General features: G+C 45.0%; 6 protein-coding genes across 6 annotated transcripts; 3 read left to right on the top strand and 3 right to left on the bottom strand.

Moving 5' to 3' along the window:
• Positions 1-2,184: 2,184 nt before the first annotated feature.
• LOC6601456 lies at positions 2,185-2,811 on the bottom strand. The gene is made up of 2 exons (XM_002026422.2): positions 2,550-2,811; positions 2,185-2,480 (listed from the first exon to the last, which is right to left on the bottom strand). Exons 1-2 carry the CDS (start codon positions 2,786-2,788, stop codon positions 2,303-2,305), a joined length of 417 nt encoding a protein of 138 aa, XP_002026458.2. The 5' UTR covers positions 2,789-2,811; the 3' UTR covers positions 2,185-2,302.
• A 632-nt stretch (positions 2,812-3,443) lies between these two features.
• Positions 3,444-3,932, bottom strand: LOC6601457. Its single transcript, XM_002026423.2, has 3 exons — positions 3,924-3,932; positions 3,771-3,862; positions 3,444-3,708 (listed from the first exon to the last, which is right to left on the bottom strand). Exons 1-3 carry the CDS (start codon positions 3,930-3,932, stop codon positions 3,480-3,482), a joined length of 330 nt encoding a protein of 109 aa, XP_002026459.1. The 3' UTR covers positions 3,444-3,479.
• A 1,797-nt stretch (positions 3,933-5,729) lies between these two features.
• On the top strand, positions 5,730-6,526 carry LOC6601424 (pupal cuticle protein 20). The gene is made up of 2 exons (XM_002026424.2): positions 5,730-6,152; positions 6,209-6,526. Exons 1-2 carry the CDS (start codon positions 5,730-5,732, stop codon positions 6,524-6,526), a joined length of 741 nt encoding a protein of 246 aa, XP_002026460.2.
• Positions 6,527-8,038: 1,512 nt separating this feature from the next.
• On the top strand, positions 8,039-9,532 carry LOC6601425 (protein snail). Its single transcript, XM_002026425.1, has 2 exons — positions 8,039-8,588; positions 8,673-9,532. The coding sequence occupies exons 1-2, from the start codon at positions 8,039-8,041 to the stop codon at positions 9,530-9,532; spliced, it is 1,410 nt and encodes a 469-aa protein (XP_002026461.1).
• A 4,764-nt stretch (positions 9,533-14,296) lies between these two features.
• On the bottom strand, positions 14,297-18,591 carry LOC6601426 (serine/threonine-protein phosphatase 6 regulatory subunit 3). The gene is made up of 10 exons (XM_002026426.2): positions 18,125-18,591; positions 17,825-18,024; positions 17,434-17,758; positions 17,057-17,370; positions 16,846-16,984; positions 16,664-16,782; positions 15,998-16,601; positions 15,876-15,940; positions 14,732-15,808; positions 14,297-14,669 (listed from the first exon to the last, which is right to left on the bottom strand). Exons 1-10 carry the CDS (start codon positions 18,182-18,184, stop codon positions 14,525-14,527), a joined length of 3,048 nt encoding a protein of 1,015 aa, XP_002026462.1. The 5' UTR covers positions 18,185-18,591; the 3' UTR covers positions 14,297-14,524.
• A 643-nt stretch (positions 18,592-19,234) lies between these two features.
• On the top strand, positions 19,235-22,120 carry LOC6601427 (zinc finger protein 91). The gene is made up of 3 exons (XM_026992001.1): positions 19,235-20,138; positions 20,197-20,810; positions 20,877-22,120. The coding sequence occupies exons 1-3, from the start codon at positions 19,235-19,237 to the stop codon at positions 21,963-21,965; spliced, it is 2,607 nt and encodes an 868-aa protein (XP_026847802.1). The 3' UTR covers positions 21,966-22,120.
• The last annotated feature ends 17 nt before the right edge of the window (positions 22,121-22,137 follow it).

Genomic DNA, 22,137 nt, shown 5'->3' with positions numbered 1-22,137 from the left:
CTGCATAATATGTATTAGTTGATCTTCTTCTGCGGCTTTTGGAGGGCATCTGCAGCGAGCTGCATTTATCATGCTTGATTAGCATAATTAATCTGGCTTTGATTGATCGGTCCATGTGTGAAACGGTATGTTCGTGAGTGCGGGGGCGTTGTCACAGATACCCGTCCACATATACATAGGTACATATGCAGATATACTCTTTTCGTATCAGAAGACGAACAGCGTGAATATATTTCTTCCTTATCGTTTAACTATATATAAATTTATGCAATCATTTACATAACTGTTCTAATCAAGCTTCAATCGACAGGTTTTTCAACTTTGAGAACAAGAGGTTCTCTTGTTTGGGCTCCGCTGTCGCTTTCTATACACACAGACACCAAGGTATCGGCCCCAGTCCCAGACATAGCCACAGCCACAGCCACAGCCACAGATATAATACATATTTATATGGATGCGTCTTCACATTTACGTCTTCAAGGTCAGCGCCAGATGCTGCTTCTCTGCTCTGTCCGTCTGTCCATCTGCCTGTCAGTCTGTCCGTCTATCAGCTCGACTGTCCGCCTGCCCATTCAGCTGCCGTTTGCTGTTGCCAACTCGCTCGCTCCCAGGCGGCACGCACCACACCACAGAGTGGATCCCAGACCGGCTTTGGCTCGGCACGAGTTCGGCCGCGGAATCGGGTTTCGGGTTTCGGGTTTCGTATTTCGGACTCGGATTCGGATTTTCACGTTCAACCCGCCGGCTCGGCCGCCTGTCCGTCCTCTCCTCAAGCTGCCTCTTCAAGTGGGTCTGCAAAATTAGCACTTGCGCGATAATGGCAATGTTTTAATAGCTTGTCTCCCCGTCTCTTTCTATACCGCCCCTGCTCTGCCCCCCCTGTCCTGCACTCCCGCAATTCTTGAAGTATGTAAATGTCACATTGGTGTTGTTTTTTCATTTCTTTATTATCATTCGAAGCATTCGTTTCGTAATATTTGCATGCCGCAAAAGCAGAAACACAGAAATACTTAATACTTCTGCCTGACACTTGACATTATGAATGGTGCGTATAATTTAATTTTATTGCTGGCTCTGACCATTTTTTCGGTTCTTTATATTTCGGTTGTATTTTATGCATCTTCAGCTGGTCACAATAAATGTTGTTTTTCGGGGTAAAAAAACGCCTACCGAGCGATTGATAGCCGTGAAGTGCAATTAAATTTAAATTTATCTGCACTTTGCCTGCATTTCCACTTACAACATTTATTACTAAATTTTAGTTCATAAAATACGAGTGCTTTGTACATTGACGATGGAAGCATTCAAAACTAAAAACCTGTTTTCAGTTCTGTTTCTTGCTGCAAGTCAAAAGACTTAAGCAAAAAACTTGAATGGCTTTAAGCCCCCCATTGCTTCAATGGCATACTTTCAGGCAGTGGAACTAAAAATTTAAGTATGTGTGAATATTTTGTAGTTCAATTAAAAAATACTAAATAATTAAATACGAAATAAACTTAAAGTCAATGCAATTTTCGCATTAAAAATTTCTGATTGTAATCCATGCACAGATTAATTGAAATTCCATCATAATTTCTGATAAATGTAAATGGGCTCGCAGCACCCACCCAAATACTCATTAATTTTGTAGGCTTATATGATTTTGCCTTCATTTAAAATTAATTTTCAAAGCCTCAAAAACTCAACAACTTCTGGAGCAGTTATTAAAGAATTTAAAGCTGTTTGTTTTTAGTGAAAGATGTAGTCATTGAATGTTTTCTAGCAACTAATTTGAATTAACGCTAACCAAAAAAGGTACCTTGCCATAGGAGTATATATAGTTGTGTCTGGTATAAGCTGTTTCCCCAAAGCATTTAATATATACGTTACCTCCGTACCCCAGAAAATATCCAACATCCGTTTAATCTGTTTAATATGGTTTTGAAAATTTCGATTTGATTTAACCTGGGACCTGTAGCGACTCAAAACTATAATCTATCAAAATTTTCACATTATTTACACACCATTTTATCTGCATCTCTTCGCATTTTGTTTACATTAACTGAACGCATTGCGCAATGCGCAACAAACAAAATGGCATCAGAAATGCGAATTTTACGAACCGTATACATATGTACATACATACCATATCACTTTTGCTTGATCAATCAATGTTTATTGGCTTTTGCAAAGATTGCACATACATATGTATACTAATAAATAAACCTAAAGCAGTTGGCACAGTTTTGTCCACTATGGCGGCTAATTCCAAGAGGAAAACTATTTTAAAAAAATGATGTATGGATGGATGGGGAGGGGGTGCTTAACCAGCCAGAGATGCGAGGGATTTGCCAGAGAGCTTGCGCACCTTTAGGCCATTTTCGCGGGAGGGACGATGGTTGCGTGCCAAGTTGTTGGCGTTCTCCAGATCCTTGGCGGCCGAAGTGCCACTTAACACCTTTCCAATCTCATCGCGATGAGCGCCATTGGGTAGGGTGTAACTGAACAAAGAATGGGTTGGAGATTAGTATTCAAAAGGAGAATGTGACCAAAAGCAAACCCAAACTCACCCAAACTCATAACCGTCGGCGAGGGGTATATATTTTAGCTGCTCCACAGTAGTTTCACCGAGCATGATATCCAGCACAGTTCCGGGGGCAAAGGATGCGCTGTTGATGTTGGCGCCTAGTAGAATGCAAGCCAGCAACAGGACCAATCCGTGGACCAACTTGCTGTTGATGTTGAGACGATTTCCAGACTCCTTCCCGCTGCTGCAGCTAGTGCCAACAAAAAAAAATATATTCATCATCTTTACGGGTACCGGGTATTGTTCGAAGGTATCCACCGAAGAGCAACGCAACCAACGACCAACGCGGCTAGCAGTCAAATGAATCTGCTTCGTCGAGGCCACAGCCAAGAGACTCATCTGCGACCACCTTTAATGACGGGGCCCTCGAGGAACTGCTGAGTAAGCCCACGGTGGTTGCCCAATCCCTTGTCTCTAATTTTGTTTGCATAATAAAACAGAAAAGAGTTCCACACACGCAGCCGCAAGCGACTCTCGAAAATGTGCATTACATTTAAAATGCCATAAAATGGAAAACTAATCAAGCAACCACACGAAAAGAAAGTTTTTCTATAGGGAAAACTGACCATTGTATACCCTAAAACCAAAAATGAAATTCAAATCACAAAACCACTTTTTCAATGGGAGGAATGAATCTTAATAGCCTTGAAAATATACCTTAAATTGGGTCCAAACCAGTTTTTAGCTGTGTGCCAAAGTCTCAATAGCCGCAGAAATGGTTAGGGTATCCCTCATTAATATGCTGATGTAGCAATCTCCCTGTCTGTATCCAAAAGATTAACGATCGACGATCAAAAGCTTGTCTTAGCCATGACAGGCACCCGAACGTAGAGAGCTTTGAAGCCACGCTTAATACACAGTTAAAAATTCGGTTTATTTATCATCTATCACAACACAAAAGAAATATTAGTCTTTAGATCTTATCCGATTTGATCTTATGCGCCGTCACATAGGGCTGGAAGCCATTTTTATTAGCCTTGTAGAGCACCTGATACTCGTAGCCATCCGCTGAGATGAAGCTATAGCCGCCACGATACTCCACGGGTTTGGGGGTACCCTTCTCCTTCGCGTCCCGATCCGTTTCCGGCCTAACCGTGTAGGTTATGTCCTCGGTCCTCTGATGACCGTTTTCCGTGTGAAAACTTATGAGGATAAAGGGAAAGGATGGACCTTTATTCGTAAGAAGAGAACGCATCGGACTTACTTGAAGTGTAGAGCCTCCTCACGCTCACCCTTCTCTAGAGCCGCTGACGAGACCAAAGCCGACAGCAAAATCACACACAAGATTTGTCTTAACTAAACAACAACAAAAATCAAAAGTTTATCATCGGTAATCAACTTGAATACGAATACCAACCAATTTCATTGCACTTTTATGGGACTGAATAGATTTGGAATATATGTACGAGTAGCTTAGAACTTTTGTGATCGTTGTTGTTCGCTTCGTGTTTTAACTCCAACTGAAGATGAGCAGCGGCCCCTGGGATGAGCACAGCAGCCGAAATAAGTCAAAGAGATACATATGTATAATGAAAACAAATATTATTCTGCGTAGTCGGATTACGTCATTATTTATGGCCCAACTTTTGTTCTAAGCAAGCAGCCAGAGAATCAAGCAAAAGAAAGCCCACACATTGAATCGGCGATACACTTCTGAAGAGATACTTCTGAAGATACTCGTGGTTAATCTAAGGAAAAACCCATGGGCCATTGCCATGTGGCTTATTATTTTAGCATTTGATGGACCTTGGAACAGTTGCAGAGATTCCCGCGCATCAAATTGAGGCTGTCAGCGAGGGCCAGCGGCCAATTTATCAACGGGCTTCATCTAAATGTTTATTTAGAAGAACTTAATCGGCCAACCCTAGCCAAAAACAACACAGCCACAACTTGAATAATGAAATGAAAAAATTGCAATCAGATCGTTTCCGCTCTGTCAGAATTCGCCTTATGAAGAATCGTTCCGTGCTCGATGCCCGGCGAATGCGAATGCGGGCGTGGAATATGCGCAATGGGTGCGTATCGAAGCGTCCGCCGAAGGACCAAGGACCGACTATTGTTGGTTTATGCAGCCGGTGCAGCTCTTCTGGTTCTCCCGGGTGGTGGTTGCTTGGTGGCTACATGGTACGTTCCACATGCCACAGGGCTACGGCTACGAACAGGCCACAGCTGACGCCGCGCTCGGTCCGGACAGGTTCACAAAATCCACACACTCTCGGTCGGTCCATGGGAGCGCGTCAGCTGTGCGCCAGCACATTACAAGTAGGACAAGCTGCAAACGACATTGCCATTAGCCATGCCATTGTATACCATGCCATGGACTATGACTGCAACTATGGTATCTGGGGGAGGGTTCAATATTAGCGGCATCCACGACAGGCACAAGCTGAGCTACCAAATGATAAACACACACAATAGCAGCCACAGCCAAAGCCAAGGGCACAGTGGTGCCAAAGCATTCAAATACATTAGTAAGCCCTGTATAGAGGTTAGTGATGGAGAAACTGTAGCCATTGCCTTATCAGTTTCCAATATAATGAAAGTGGACCCACTGTCCTCGCTCCAGAAGGAGAACGAGAACTGGCAAAAAGTTAATAGACGATTGACTAAAGCCGACAGCCCTGTCGCTGTTGTCGGGTGTTGTCCCGTGTATCGTGTACCTTGTACCGGGTCCAGGGCTTAGCACCCCCTTGGCAACAGGCAAAGTGCATTAGGCAAAGGATCAGGCGGGGTTGGACCCTGCCCTGGCGAGCCCTGCCCTGCCCTAGACCGGGTTGGTCATGCAGGTGTTGCCTGATCCTGTTGAAAATTGCTTTTGAATTAAAAGTTTTGGCTTGTGGCCGGGCGGGTTTTGTTGTTTTTAGCGATTAGCCAAAAGGGGTTTTTTGATTCAAAGCGATTCAAGGCGATTGAGATTGCACACTCAATTTATTAGCATTTGGCTGGAGGGTAATCTGACGGGGATTTCTCCCAGTGCACTTGCATTGGCCCAGTTTTCAGCTTGCATTTCGATTTCATTGCATTTTTCCCATTACAATCGGAAGCCGTGGCACGTGCCTGACCCACTGAGGGGGGCAACAGGTCGCGGTCAACGCCAGAGTATGAGAGTGGGGTGTATAAAACCCCATGGGTGGATGACCAACAGCCACAGTTCGCATTGAAGATGAAGCTGTTCACTCTCTTGGTACTCGCTGTTTGCATCGCCTTGGGCTGCGTTTGGGCCCAGCCTGCCGGCTATCCAAGTGCTCGTCCTCCGGCCACCTATCTGCCCGCCAAGCCACCAGCACCAGCTCCAAAGCCACCGCCGCCGCCCAAAACTAGCTATGGTCCTCCGAAGCCCAATGGAAAGCCAAAGCCACCACCGCCTCCTCCTCGACCCAGCTATGGAGCACCACCGCCTCCAAAGAAGCCACCAGCACCGCCTAAGCCCAGTTATGGACCGCCGCCAGCTCCACCTAACAACGGATATATACCGCCATCAAATGGGAATGGAGGAGGTGGGGGAGGCGGTGGCGGTGGAGGCGGAGGAGAGGATATACCGATCATCAAGCTGGAATCCAAAGTCAACACCGATGGTTCTTATAAGGTAAGTGGACAGCCAGTGCTAAGACCAAACCAACCTCCTCTCCGATCTCCCAACAGTACGAATACGAGACCGGGAATGGCATTATAGCCGAGGAAATGGGCTACCTGAAGAATGCAGGCGAGGAGGGGTCCGAGGCGCAGGTGGCCGAGGGCTCGTTCTCCTACACTAGTCCCGAGGGCGATGCCATCTCGCTGACCTACATTGCCGATGAGAACGGGTTCCAGCCGATGGGGGATCATCTGCCCACGCCCCCACCCATTCCCATCGAGATTCAGGAAGCACTAGACCTGCTGGCTGCAGGTGGCGGCTGCCACGGATGCGATGACAACGAGACGGGAGGCGGCAACGACGGTGGGGGCTATGTCTACCGCTAAAGATACGATTAATGGTTCGGATTCGAGTGAAAATTAAAATGTTTTAAATGAAAAACCTCCAGGTGGCGGCCTACTTATTAAGAACAAGCAAACACCAAACCGAAATTGGCCCGGTCCTGTTCCTGGTCCTGGTCCTGGTCATGGCCTGGTTCTGGCCTGGTACACCTTGCTCAAGGGCTGTTCGGTACTAGAAAAAGGGGTCCTTCATTCAGAACTCCTTGCAGCCACTTCTCCAGCCTCAAGCGTCAATCCAGAACGGCGGCTGTGTGACTGGCAACACATGTTTTTGCCAATCCCTGGCCCTTATCCTGTTGATCGCTCACCCAGGGGTGGCATGCCGCCGCGATTGTGTCGCAATAATGAAAACATTAGCCTCGTAGCATATTTGTCAGCGGACAGGAGCGGAGTAGTTTTAGGTGGGTTGCAGTTTGGGCCCGCCAAGAAATGGGGCACAGTAAATGCTGTAGTAATCAATGAAGCTTTAAATGAGGAATATGAAAAGAGTGTGGATCCAAAACAGACACGCCTGACAGGAGTAAAATGGATTAATCCAAAATTACTATCAAAGTATGATGCCTCATATCTAGAGAGTAAAACAATCTATATATTTTCAGAATGAATCTCTTAGTTCCTTCGCTCAATTAATATCACTTTTGGGCGCCATTCTACCCTCATTCCGCACCAGAGCACTGTAGCAACAGCACAATCCGTAGAAATCACGACCCACCCCAAACCGCAAATAGTGAAACGATACACGCCAATATATTAAGGCATTAGCAGGGAATTCGGAATAATGCGGGGTGCGAGTACAGGGGGGAGCGAAGGGAGCGGTGTGCGTCATAATGAGGGAGGGAGTGGCAAGGACATTGAGTATAGCGAATGCGATTTGTATATGGTGGCATTACAGCAACAACATCCGGGAATATAACAACAAACGATCGTTTAATTTCAATTAAATACATTTTCGTTTGAGGCGCAGCCCAAAAGCCAAAAAATAAAGGACCAACCAAAGACCAAGAGAGAGTGAGGGGGTGTGGCAGGGATGCAAACGGGGAGGGAGGGCAGGAGATTGGCATAGGAATACGCACACTTGCTACAGGCCGCTTAGCTTGGCTTAGTGCTTTGGTGATTTGGGAGGACATGATGTTGCACTTGCCATGCCAAGCCACCACCAGGCAAAGACCTGAAAAAGGGGATGCCCGAAGCGAGCGAGCGAGCAAGGGAGATGAGATGCTCTGAGAGATGAGGTGGATGAGTGAGTGAGGCGGCTGCAAAGTGCGTAGCTATGTCAGGAGCCGGTGCCAGAGCCCATGCCCGTGCCCGGGCCCGTGCCGGACTCGACTGGGCTGGGAATTCTTGCACTTGACGCCAGCCGTGTTGTGACACTGCAAGGCCGTAACAAATCCAAATAAGGGAGCAGGATGTACGGATGTGCACATGCGGATGCGGATGAGGTATAAATAGCGACCGCTGCTTCCAATTGGAACGCAGAATCGAATTCGAACGCGAACGATGCACACGACCGCTCATCTGGATAGTCTAGAGCTGGAAGAGACGGCACCCGGACAGAAACGCTCGGCGGCCAGCATGATCTTCCGCATCGAGCAACTGCTGCCCAGCTCCAGCCTATCGCCGACCACAACCAACACCACATCGCCAGTGACCACGCTGACGCCCACGACGAGTACTCAAAACCCGGTCAAGCGGGTGCGGGGCAATCCACGTCCTGGCGTCTACACCTCGCAGTACACTCCGAAGGACACCTGCTCGAGTTCCGTGCCCACGCAAGCCCTCCTCAGTTCCACAGCAACACCCACCGACGGCACCCGAGCCTACTGCCAGGTGTCCAACGGGGAACTGATCATGTCCGCCACCTTGTTGCGCCAGATCAAGCTTTCCGAAGATGTCTACAGCTTCAATGCGATCTTCGAGCTCCATGGCGGACAAGTGCGGCTGCGACTTGTGCGGGATGTAGCGCGGGAAGATGAGATTGTGGCCTGGTTCGGAGAAGAGCTGGTGCTGCTCATGGGCATACCCTTCCTCACGCCACTAAACATACAAGGTAAGGATCACACAGCACGACCCAAGGGATTTCTTCTGATCTGATCTTGAACTAATTTGAATTATCTTTTTGTTGCTCTTCCAGGAAACAGTCGCTACACATGTCACCTGTGCCATCTCACCTTTGAGACCCCACATCCCTTGAAGATCCACCTGGCTCTCGGCTGTGGGCGCAGTGCCATGGACATACTCTGGATGCGCTTGCACTACGCCCTGAAAGCGGCTGTCCGAAGTCACCAAAGAACTGCCACTCACCTGTCGCCTACTCCAGCGGCTTCCTCCACATCCTCGGCCTCGCCCACCCACTCGCCTCCGCTGCAGATTCCTCCCCGTTTCTCCGCCTTTCGCCCGATCACGGCCATGCAGACACTGAGACCTCTGGCCACGGCCACCGCGGCGGCTTCTGGCGCGCTTTCCTACTTACCCTCCATATCGATGGCAGCCGCACCCTTGGGAGCGCATCCCATGAATGCGGCAGCGCAGATCGAAGCCATTGTCAGCAACATGGGGGCCTCCAAGCAGGGACACTTGTGCATCTACTGCGGCAAGGTATACTCCCGCAAGTATGGCCTGAAGATCCACATCCGCACTCACACCGGATTCAAGCCGCTCAAGTGCAAGTTCTGCCTGCGCCCCTTCGGCGATCCGAGCAACCTTAACAAGCATGTGCGTCTTCATCTCCAGACCCAGCCCAGTTCAGTGGGTGGAGGAGGAGGAGAGGGCGGCGGTGGCAGCAGCGATGTCGACATCGAAGGCGAATCGGAGGCGGGATATCAGTGTCGCATCTGCCACAAGTCCCTGGCCCGACGCCGCGATCTTCAGAGGCACATGGAGACACGACATGGCGGCTCCACTATTGTACATGCCACCACCAGCACCACCACACTGACCATGGCCACGGTGAGTGCTTCAAGAGCAACCACATCCACCTCCAAGTCGAACTGATTTTATTTTAAAGAACTATTTTTTGTAGCATACTTTTTAGGGCCACATTGTGATAAATAAATAAAATTAAGAAATAATAAGGAAAATACTAAATGAAATGTTAAGAGTTTCATTGGGGATGGGATATGGAGTTGATTAAAAGTTCTCTTCGAATATGAATCAAATTGTATCGCTTTATTGATAAACTTCAATACGAATTCAAAGTGAATTTCTATCGTATAATGCACAAATCTTATTGTTAGACAATTAATGCTATTACTCGTACTGGTTGCTCGCTGCCCTTCTCCGGCTTCTTCTTCTTTTTTAATGCTTGTTATTTGTTAATTCTTTTCTTGTATACTCGTTTAATGTTAGGGTACATGCAAAACAATCACAAATTGTCTTTAACTCTGCTAAAGCGTTTGTTATCTCTCAGTGTTTTTTGGTGTGTGTGTACTCGTAACTATGTGTGGGCTTTCGTTTGCAGTATGTGTGTGTGGTTGTGTGTGGTTGGTGTGTGCGTTGAGCAAAACGTAGACTGGCCTAAAATAAACACTCACAAATACTTGTTACACATCTCCTGTGTATGTAGAAATGCGACGGTAAAGGTATACGGTAATTATATATAATTATATTCTTATTATAGATCGGAGCATAAAGTTAACTATTCTGTTTCTGTTTGCTTAATTTCAGTTTGGAACTACACTTTAGTTTGGTTTGCACGGGGGCTAACACTTTAGTAAAGTTTGAACAAAGGTCGTATCATCTTATCTTTCTCTTCAACAAATGCATCGAAAAAATCGTGTATTTTTGTCATGCTTCAAACCCCCTTTACCGCTCCTCCACTCTTCTGACTTTCTGACATTCGTTTTAAGGCACTTACTCAAGAAATTCCAGATTCCAGAGTGTCTGTCCCTTGGGGTTTCAGTAGTATCTCTTCGTAGTTTCGACAAAAAGCAAATCAGCGAGTATGGATATATATATCTGTGTGTGTACTGTATGGGTGTATGTGTGTGTTTGGGTGTCTGAGTGCAACTATCACCTTGAGCACTTAATAATATGTATATATATATTGTTAATATTTTGTTTTTGCTTTTATAGCAAGTTGTAGCTGCGACAAATATGTCTGCCTTTGGATATTTGACGATACGTTTTGCAGTTCTCAAAAGTCTGTACTCGTTTTACATACATACAAAGTTAATAGTATATATAGTATATAGGGGGTATAGTTCTTTATAATTATAATATACTGTATGTATGTATAGACACCAATAGTTTTGTTAATCGTTAAGAGTAATATGCAAATTCTGTAAGTTTTTCTTGTCGCTTGGTTTTCTTTTCATTTTTCATTTCATTTTTCATTTTTAGTTAGGAATATGTATTGTATGTATACGCGCATTTGTTTGCTTGTAAATATCTAAACATAAATTCATACATGAAGCACACTTGGGTTCGGTTCTTTCCGTTCTCATCGACTATTTGCTAATTATGGTTAGTATTTAGTTCATTCCATTATCCATTATGTTAACAATTTCCTTAACTGTTGTATGGGATTTCTTAATTATTTTCAAGTATAGATGTTTTATTATATTGCATGTATGATGTTTAAGTTTGTCAATTATTTGTTGTATTACAGTTTGCATCATCTATCTTCCTCGTTGTTGTTCCCGCTGGTTCTTTATTTAAGTTAAGATTTAAGAGAATTATTTTATTTATTTATTAAATCTTGTGTCCTATTCTCATCTCCTTTTCATTTGGTTTGCAGTTGGAAACCATTGTAGCATTTGTGGGCATTGTGGGAGGGGGCTTTTTGGGCTCTCAAGGGATTGGCTTAATTGAAATACTGAATTGCTGAACACATCCCGACACCGGATACCTAAGATTCGGTTCGCGGGTTAGAAAATATCATTATCGTATCGTTATCATCGTTATGCAGCTTTAGTTTTATCTCAAGTTAATTGCGCCACGAAAGAATTAAAGTTACAACCTTACTTGCTCACTTACGATATCGAGTAATGCCTAGTGCATGTCACAAAATACTGAGTTCCCTTCCTCTGGGGTGTTCTGGGGTGAAACAATCGATGAGAAATCAATCAATCAATCAATCATTATAAACGACATTTGTATATGTATGTATACGTAATTAGGCCTGCATGCGTGTGTATAACTCTGCTCTGCATCGGGGTGATCAAAACATTTCTGAAGACTTTCTTGTTCACAATTGTTCTTAGTTCTCGTTTTGCATAAAACTTTGGACGTTTGGTATTCTTATTTAAGTTTACAATTAGACAAACAAAATGCTTAAAACTGCCACACGCTAGACATTGTCTACACTTTTCTGTTTTTCTTATCAAGCATATACATACATACTAAGTTTTTCTGTACTCGTTTCTTGTATTATTATTGCTTAACATTTAAAAGACACACAGTACGTAGGTGGAACTATGTCTAGGATAATGGATAGCTGTGTATTTCTATGTGTGTATGGTATTCTATGGTATGGTAAGGCATATGCACAAGGGAAGGATTCGATCATTGGATGTAAGATATTAAGTTAGTTGTAAGAAACGAAGAACACGTAACTACAGAAGTGGGGGCGGGGAAGACAATACTAGGGTCAATTATATGTACATATTACACGGTTTACAATTGGCTGTTTGATATGAGTATTTTTAAGTTTAAGACTTAGTTTTAAGTTTAGTTTCGGTTCGCATGAAGCTGGAGAACTAAAAGCTAAGCCATCCGCCATCACCATCCATCAACATCATCTCTGATTATCTCTATAGATACTAAATACTACACATTAAAACTCTCTCTCTCTCTCTTTCTGTCCCTCTCTATACCTCTCTCTCTCTCTCTCTCAATTAGATTTCATTGCAGTACGTATTGCTGTTCGGTTGCTGTGGTTCATATTCCTGTTCTTCGACTGTTCGCCTGTTGATTGTGTGGTGCCAACGAATTTAATTATATAATTAACTTTCTTTAATTGTCAGTTAATGGGTGTGTGAGTGTGTGTGTCTGTGTGTGTGTGTAGTTCGTGTCGAGAGTGTTTTCGTGTACATGATAGCTGTGTTGTGAGGTGTGTGGTGTCCATTAGTTGATGTCTTACACTTTGTTTAAATTAAGTTTTCTTTATCAAATACCCTGCAACTTCATTTAATTATCACAGTTTTTCATCAGAGATAGTTTAAACATTTCATTTTTCTCATTACTTTCTTATGTTTTGTTTTTCCTTTTTTTTATGCAAAAATAAAAAGCAAGCGATTGGAAATTTGTGCAAAAATATTCTACTTTAGTATTCTATATAATTCAAACAAGTTCGGTGCATGAATCAATCGGTGAACGAAGATTCCTTTTCTTTGGGATAGGGTCTTGGGGAATGTGGGGCTTGGGTTTGGTTATTGTTACACACATCTCTGCTTGATATGCTGCATGCTCAATTCTCATTTCTTCACTTATCTTACAATTTAATCTACATTCTCTAGATTAAAGATTTTTATTTTCTTTTTTTTTCGTTTGCGTTTCTCTTGTAAAACAAACATCAAGTTTACTTTTAAAGTAGTTTTTGTTTTATTTTTAAACATAATTAAAGTGTAATTTATTTGGAAGCGAAAGATGGCATATTTGTATTTCTTCATTTTCATTGCTTATTCTGTTTTCTTTTCTTTTCTGTATTTTCTTCTTGGTTCGCTGAAACATTTTCCAGCGGCAACTTGAATAGAAATATATTTAAAAACAATACACAAAAGTAAGTAAATTTAAATTTAAAATGTCTTCTTGGAAAGTCTTCATTTGAAATTCTCGTTTTCTGGGAGAGGGAGGGAGGCCTATAGAAAATCGTTTCTATAAGTAGGTTTTAAGGAGGTTGCTTGTAGATTGTGTGTATATCGGGGGTGTACTTAGTTCATGTTCGTCCTGACAAATGCTTGCTGTTTCTTTGCTTCTTGTTTTCAGTTATTTCTATTGCTTCTGTTTCTTACTCTGTCATCTGTTTTTGTAGTTTCTTTCAGTTTGATTTTTGTACTTTCGACAAAGAATATTTTTTGGTTATACCGATTTGTATAGAAACAAAGTCATAATGGCAAAAGACATAAGTATATTTGTACATACATAAATATGTAGTAATATACCTCATTAATACATAATGCGTACTTTTTTGTGCTTGCAGCATGTGTGTGTGTGTGTGTGTGTTTGTTGTGTTGAAAGTTTTGGTATTTTGGCATTGCTTTTGCTTCGTTTTCATTCAATAACTTGCTCGCACAAGTCTCCAACACGAATATTCAACAATACAAATTTGTGTGTGTGGGGTGTAGGAGTGTGTGTGTGTGTGTAAATGTATATGTATATATATATGTATGTATAGATATAGATTATCCACGAAATACAAATACAAAACTATTCATACGACATTACTTGTTGCATGGTAAATTTTGGTACTTTAAGTAATGCTCATTCGTTGCCTAACACATTGAGAGTATTGAAAGTAGAAGCACTAAAGCACTAAAACGACAGACTTATACAAGTACAAGTACAAAAAAAAAATACAATTCACTTAATTAGGAAGCGTGAAAGAAGTTACAAATTAAAATAATTGGCAATACGAGCGAGGAGCAGAAGTATTCAACAATAAACGTTTTTTACTTTTAAACATTTTTTTTTCATTTCCATTTTGGTTTTTTTGGGCGGGCTTCGGCCTTTTGCTAATGCACAAATTTTTTCTTGTACTTTTGCAGCCTGTTTTTGTTGTGTATATAATATATATATATATTTATATAGACGTGTCTATGCATGTACGTATAAGTAGTAGTATGTGGTATATATTCATATAAATATGTAGCATATGCATGATTATGTATGTATAAGAAATGACCAAAGAGCAAATCAAAGGCATTTTTACAAATTGTCGTCGACACATTTTATGCTATACAAATTGCAGATTGGGTAATGAGTGCGTGTTTATTTGGGTGTGGTGTGGGGTGTTTGTGTTTGTGTGTGTGTTTGTTGTGAGTGTATCTATGTGGTGTGTGTTGCAATCTCAACATTGTTCGTCTTGTTGGCACTAGCGGCCGTCAGCTTCTGTTGCTCCGCTGTTGCTGTGATGTTGCTTTCCTCATGGCCATCCACGTTGTTACTGCTGCCGTTGTCGTTGGCATGATTGCTGAAACCAGAAAAGAAGAGAGAATTGTGAATTTGGGATACAATCGACTTGCATTTGCTTACAATTCGTTCACTTTGCTGGTGGGTCCATTCGAAATGGGTGTGGATTGATCCTCCGTTTCACGATCCCCACCCAAGGGCTTTGTCCACATGCCCTCGTCGTCTTCGTAATCATCCTCGCCATCCAACAACACCGACTGCAGTCGGGTAACAATCGATGTGGCCTCGACAACACTCGCCTCGCTCGCCAGCTTGTCGCTGGACGACTTCTCCACATTAGCATTATTGTCGTACTCAGCCTGTTGATCGTTGCTGGATGCATTATCCGGGACAGCTTTGGGGCTCATAGGTTCATCATCATCATCATCATTGTGCGCATGCGACTCTTTTTCATCGCCGACAGTGGCCGGAGTGGGTGCCAGAACTTCCGGCACTGATTGCGATTCCTCGTCCACGGGGGGCCGTGATGTAGGCATACCCAAATCGCTGCCAAAGGTGCTAAAGTGCGCATCGAAGTCGGCAAAGTTATGCGTATTGAATTCCGTGCCCCAGTTCTCGGTGCCAGTGTTGACCTGAGTAGATGCACCGGGAATGTCCGAGAACTGTACATCCATGTCCCAGGTATCGGCCAGATTGCTTAGCGTGATCGAGTTTTTCGTGAACATGCCGTGGCTATGTCCATCGCCAGCGCCAGAGTGAGTGCCCTGCTCGTCCTCGTCATCGTCCTCGTCATCGATATTGCGACCAAATTGAAATAGATTTTGATCATTGTCCATGGTAAAGACAATGTCCTGCAACGTGTTGTCCAGATCACTGTATCCCATGTTGCTATAGGACAACGTTCCAATGTCCCAGCTATTGGTCTCGCCCAAATAGTCCTTCGAGCCGCCCGCATTGTACTCGTGGTCCTCGTGCGGATTACAGTTAGCCAGCATCTGGTTCTGCTGCTTCGCTGCAAGCGTGAATTCGCCAGTTTCCGCATCGATGAGCGATTGCCAGAGCTGCTGCTCGGCCTCGTCCCTGAGGCTGGTGACCATCAAGGCAGCGATATGTTCAGATTCTGATATACAATTTGTAATATGACGGAGAATTTTGATGAGATGCCCCATGTAGCCCAGTCGACGGCCCTTTTCCACAGATCTGGAGTCGGGAAAAATCATGGCATTAGGGATAAGCGCTTCTTAGACTAATCTGCGTGAATACTTACTGCGCCTGCGCATTGTGCTGCCAAAAGTCAATCAACTTGGAGACCAAGTGACAGTTTACAATCAACTGAAAGGAGGGCCAAATTAGAACAGGAACTGGACAAGACCTTCATGTCCAACTTACATGCGTTTGCATCTCTGAAGGCAGGGCATTGGGCGCTTCCTTGGTCTTGTCCAGATCATTAAGCGTTGTTTCGCTGTCCGACTTATCTGCTGCAAGCGACAGCTCTCCTCTATCATCCTCCAAATTGTTCTCCACATGATTCTCCTCCAGCGTTGGTGCCGCTGTTTCCTCATTGGCGAACACTACAGTTGTCTGCGGTTCCGATTCTTCTGGAGACTCCTGGGGATTAGCTTCCTGGATGGTGGTTGGCGTCTGCTCATCGGTCTGTACCGCCGCTTCCTGCGCAGCTGCCACTTCGATTTCGATGTCACCATCCTGATCCTGATCCTGATGCGCGTTGTTGCCACCCTCCTCCCGCTTATAGTCGTTCAAGGCATTCTTCAACTCAACATCGAACTCCTCTTCGTTGACCTTCAGGAAGGCATTGATCAGGCAATCGGCGGTGAAGAAGTCAGTGGCCTCCGTAGAAGCCGTATTATTATTGGACAGCTCATTGTAGAACACCAGGTGGAGGGCCTTCTCCGTTTCGGTGTGCAAAAAGTTGTTCCAGCAATACTGTTTGAAATACTCCAGCAGCAAACTAAAGTATTCCGTTGCGCAGATCCTGAGGGAAGAATGGAGATTCAATCATTGCAGTGCGGACTCGGGGCAAGCTTTAAAACTTACGCCTGTTGAATGCTCTCGTGTTTGGTCTCCAACAGGGCAGTGAACACACGACACACTTGAAGACGTGTCTTCCCAAAGGGGGGCGTCAACACGGCCGCTGTGGTCTCAATTGTGGATTTCTGCAAAGCAATATATTGGATATAGAACTGGCATTTCTCTTAGATTGGACTATGAGAACTCACCGCAGGCGGGTTCTTGAGAACATGAACGAACTCTTGTAGGCGTGGCGCCATCACAGTGATCACAGTCTCCTGCACCTCCTGATGGAATTCTCGTTCTCGCTTCTGCAGCAAACGCTGACGATCAGAATTGGGCTCATCTCTGTGAAAGAGCGGGAGGGTAGGGTAGGGGCAGATAGAAACGAAGCAGTGATCAGGGAGCTCAGCGACTTACGTGAATGTAATTGGCTTGATAAGCGTAAGTACAACCGATATTCCTGATAAGATGGCGCTCTCTTGAGCGTTTGGTTCCAAAATCACATTTAACAAGGCTTCAATTGTATCAGCAGATTCAATGGTTTTCAATATGGGATTCGAGCCATCAAAGGCCGGCTCAAATGAATCGTTCTCCTGCTCGGTTTGACGCATTAGGCGCCCTTGGTTAATAAGATCACAGAAAAAGTCGGCAACATTTGCATGTTTATCGGTTTCTTGAGGATTACGCAATATTGCAATCAGTCTCTCCACAATTTTATCTTCAGTTAGCCACTGCGAAAATAAAAAATATTGAAGTGTTTAAGAGTGCTGAAAGACGGGAACCTTGAGACTCACTTCGAATAGGTTTCGCTTCAGTTGACCACCCTCGATGTCCTTCATCATTTGCATTATTAGATCAGGTATGACCGGTGTGTCAAAGTGTTTGCAAATAAAATCCAAAAAGGTCTTCTGCGATTTAATATACTCCAGGAGTTGTAGGCACATGTGTTGATACGAAAACCAATCTTGTTCAGGCTTTTTGGTAAAGAGCATGCTAAACGTTTTGCTAAAAAACGACGACAGCAATGGATTTAACGGTGGTTCTTTTTCCAGATATGAATACAGCAGCTGTATTGTGTCCGCATCGGACAGAAGCTTCTCATCAAGGGACGGTAGGCCGCTATTTATTAAACATAATCAAATCTATTTAATTAAATGGCAAAAAGAGAAAGATGGCAGAACTTACAGTGTGAGTATCTCACAGGACATGTTTGCGTAGCGAAAACGCTGTACCATGGGCAGATCATCAGAGGGTTCAGTTGTGATTAGCTCAACCAGACGCCTGATCACATCGGCACGTGTAAAATAGTTGACGAGAGTTTTCTTTTGCGTTTTGCACTCTTGCAGTATGTCCTCCTCATCTAGAAATTCCTCTAGCTTTGAATTCTGTGCGATGTGTGAAGACGAAAGTGTAAGGCAATGAGTGGGTGAGTGGACAAGGAGACGGAGACGGAGACGAAGACGCTGCAGGTGGCCACAAACTTACCTCCTTCTCTAGTAACGCCTCTATATTCGCTGAGGGCGCATAACCCTTGTCCCAAAACATTTTTCGCAGGAACGTCTTGGCGGTGACACTTTCAGGCGGGGGGGAACAAGAATTTTTATTTCGGAAGCTTGTTAGCTTTTGTTTTGCTTTGCGGGCTTCACTACTTTCTTGGATATTTTTTGCACGAAGAATTTATTGTAACGTAGCATACACAAAGCACTGCGGGGCAAGAGTAAAGGGCAGTCAGTCAATTAAAACGAAAACGCTGCCGACTCTCGCACAAAGTAATGCGTAAATTTTGTAATTATGCTAAGCAGGTTCCACATATACACTATAATGTAACGCAAGGATGAGTTTTGGCTTGTTGGTTGCTTTAGATTTGTGCAGGGTATCGTTGCGGCCACACTTACGATTATTTTTGGCTTGGTATTTCTCACGATTTGCTGCAGTTTTGATTGTTTTTCGTCCGAAAAAACCACGCTAAAATTTTCTTCTCTGCTTTTGTGTAGAGCTGCAAAATATTCGATAGTATCTCCCAGTAATAAATCTATTCATCGATATCCCCAACCACCCGCAATATTTGATATCGAATAAAACTGAACTGTTCAGCTTTGGATTAATATACTGATTTTGTTTTAATATTTTTGTTGAAAGCAGTTTTTGAATTGACGAAGTCTAAACAAAGTAAACCCAAGGCGACTACGGTTATAGTTTTATAAAACACAAATTTTGTCTAAACGAAATCAGCTTTGAGTCCGATATGGAATTTTTTTGCTTGACAATTTATTGCGCACTTGAGCACATTGTGCAGCGCCAATCGTTTTTAGGAATGCCTTTTATCATTTCCGATGGCGATCTATAGCGGCGAACAAATCCAGCGACTTTGAAAAACAGAAAAATAGTGTCTTTTTCCAGAACTCATTGATCCATGTATATTCATATTAATATTTTCGCCTGTAAGAAAAAACATATTATCAACAAAAAAATATATCGATATATTGATATATCAATATTTACATATTCGCTAAAATCTGCCCTTCTGACGCGTAAAGTTTTTCTGAAATATTTTGATTTCCAAAAAACTGGCCAACACGTCGTAGCGGGGGCAAAATGGATGAGGGGGCTCAGTACTCCATACAATCGGTGTGCCGCATTTGTCTGCAGCACCTGCAGAAAGATGCCTCCTTCGATCTGTTCCTGGTCCCGGGCCTGGCCAAAAAACTCTGCGTGTGCACCCCGCTGTCCGTGGAGCAGCAGGATGGATATCCCAATAATCTGTGTACCAGCTGCTACTCCCGGCTGAATGACACGCACGAGTTCCAGAAGCTGTGCGTGGACTCGGTGCAGAAGTTCCAGGACATGGTGGCCAAAAATGTCTTTTGCGTCGTCTCCACGAGCTCGCAGATTAAGAATTTCGATGTTCTGAATGTGGCCGGACATGAGGGGGAACTGGTAGGGGATGAGGAGGATCGCATCAACTTTGATCCCCTGTTGGACCACAAAATGGAGCTGATCGAGAATGAGGAGGATGTGTTCAAGATGCTGGAGCATGTGGATAAGGAGGCCGAGGAGGCGGAGATGGAGGTCAAGCAGGACGCTGAAGATGATCATTTGATGAGCGTATTTGCCGACGACTCTTCGGTGGAGAGCGGCAGTGACATCGATGAAGACGTGGACTTTGAGCCCAACAGCAGCGATGGCGATGACGACGTGCCCCTGTCCCAGCGTCTGAAAGGGACTCTCCGCCAATCGTCCAAGGCGAAATCCAAGAAATCCAGCGGTACAGACGTTAAGGAAGAGGATGAGTTCTTGTCGGGATCAGAACCTGACGAAGACGGCGAAAGCTCGAGGTCCAAACGGAGGAGGATTCCCCCCAGCGAACGTCACCTGCATCGCATCATCGATTGCCACATCTGCCACCAGAAATTTAAGAAAGCCATCCGCTACGAAGAGCACATGAAGCACCACAACGATCTCCTTCCCTTTCAGTGCAAGGTGGAAACCTGCAGGAAAGGTAATCCTCTCTAGCAATCACTCTTAAAAGAAATATTAACTAACGTTTCAATTTGGAGGTTTCACAACGGCAGGCGGCTTACGCCTCCACATAGACCATGCCCACACCGAACTGTCGGAGGTCCACACGTGCAGCGTCGATGGCTGTGGGAAGAGCTTTCCGCGCATACGTCTGCTCACGTTCCACATGAAAAAGGTGCACAATATAGCAAAGTCAGCGGCCCCGCCTCGCGACTATCCCTGCACGGAGTGCGAGAAAGTATTCCGCTGTCCCATGGCCCTGAAGAAGCATATGTACAAGCACGATGGCAAGGAGCTGCCCTTCCCCTGCAACATCTGTGGCAAGCGGTTTGTGATCAACAGCGCGCTCAAGGATCATCTGATGCGGCATGCGGGCATCAAGAACTATGTGTGTCCCTACTGCGGCGTGGGCAAGACGACGCGCCAGGAGTGGAACACCCACATCCTGACGCACACCCAGGAGAAGAAGTTCAAGTGCCATATATGCGAGCATGCCTCACACAACAAACAGAGCCTGGCCAATCACATCAAGATCGTCCACGAAAAGATCAAGAACTATGCCTGCCAGTACTGCGGTAAAACTTTCGGGAAATCGCATGCCTGCAAGATCCATGAGATGACACACACGGGAGAGAAGCGATGCGAGTGCAAGGTAAGAGACAGAGATCATCCAAATGAATGGAGTATCCTTTTACAGTCAAGGTTTCTTTGATTTCAGGTCTGTGGTAAGAAGTTCCTCTATCCAAAGAGTCTAACAAAGCATTTGAAGACGCACGAGAAGCGGGTACTTCGCGCCATTGAGACCTATCGCCAACGGCAGGTGGAAATGGGCGAAACGGCACCCGGGGAACAGGTGGAGAACACCGCAGATGTTATGGGAGTACCTACCGCAGGTGGAACCGAATCGAGTGCGGGTGCAGAGCCAGTGATGTCACAGAATGCCGCCGATGAGCTGCTGAAAGTTTGTGCCGAATCGGTGGCCACCATACCCAAGGATCCGCGACGTGTCCAACGCGTAGACATTTCCCAATTGGCGGGAACTGCTGTCAATCCCATATCGTCGGTGTCGGTGCCCTCGTGGTCCCCGCAGGAAGTGAACTTCACCAAAAAGGAGGGCAAGCACATTTGTCCGGGCTGTGGGCAGGGCTTCAACAACATTGGCAATATGAAGAGACACTACAAGATCATCCACGAAAAGGTCAAGGACTTTGCCTGCCGCTTCTGTCCTAAGCGATTTGCGAAGGCCCAGACTTTGCGCCACCACGAATGGATCCACACGGGAGAGAAGCCATTCGAGTGCAAGACCTGTGGCACTCATTTCCGCCAGGAGACTGCTCTCAAGCGGCATCAGCGTACGCACGAGAACCGGCCACCTGTTATCTCCTCGAAGTTCTATGCAGCCCGCGAGGAACTAGAGGAGCAAGAGCGCAGCAAAAGGGAAGCCAAGCGCAAGGCGGAGGCAAAGCGGAAAGAAATTGCCGAGGCGGCCAAGGAGCAGCTATCGTCGCTGCACAAACTGGAGACGACCGACAGGAATCTGCACTCGTACGACGAGTACCAGGAGGCTGCCGCTGAGCGGGCAGCTGCCTCCGCCGAGCTGCAGGCACAGCAGTTCGAGGAGAATGAGGTGAAACGGCGGGCAGACGAAGAGCGGCGCAAGATCCAGGAGGCCGCCTACGAGCAGCTGCAAAGACTGCAGCAGCAGCAGGAGATCGACAAGGTACAGACCTCTTACGATGGCTACTATGCGCAGAAGGCCCACGCGGATGGCACCAGCCTCGACGCCCTGAAGATCGATCATGTTTGAGGAAGAGGAACGGAACGGAGCCCAACGTTAAACGTTGTCCTTGGGCGTGGGGGAAAAGCAAATACTAATGTAGATGTTTTATACGAGCAGCAATAATTGTATATTCTTTGTCGAAGATATAGGGGATGTAGTTATATAAAACTTTTTTTAAACTACTACTCTTTACTACTTT

This window comes from Drosophila persimilis, unplaced genomic scaffold (assembly GCF_003286085.1).
Source record: "Drosophila persimilis strain 14011-0111.01,24,50 unplaced genomic scaffold, DperRS2 tig00000700-arrow-arrow-pilon, whole genome shotgun sequence".
Taxonomy (NCBI): domain Eukaryota; kingdom Metazoa; phylum Arthropoda; class Insecta; order Diptera; family Drosophilidae; genus Drosophila; species Drosophila persimilis.
Note: the sequence above shows the minus strand (reverse complement) of the source record. Positions and strands in the feature narration are given on the sequence as shown.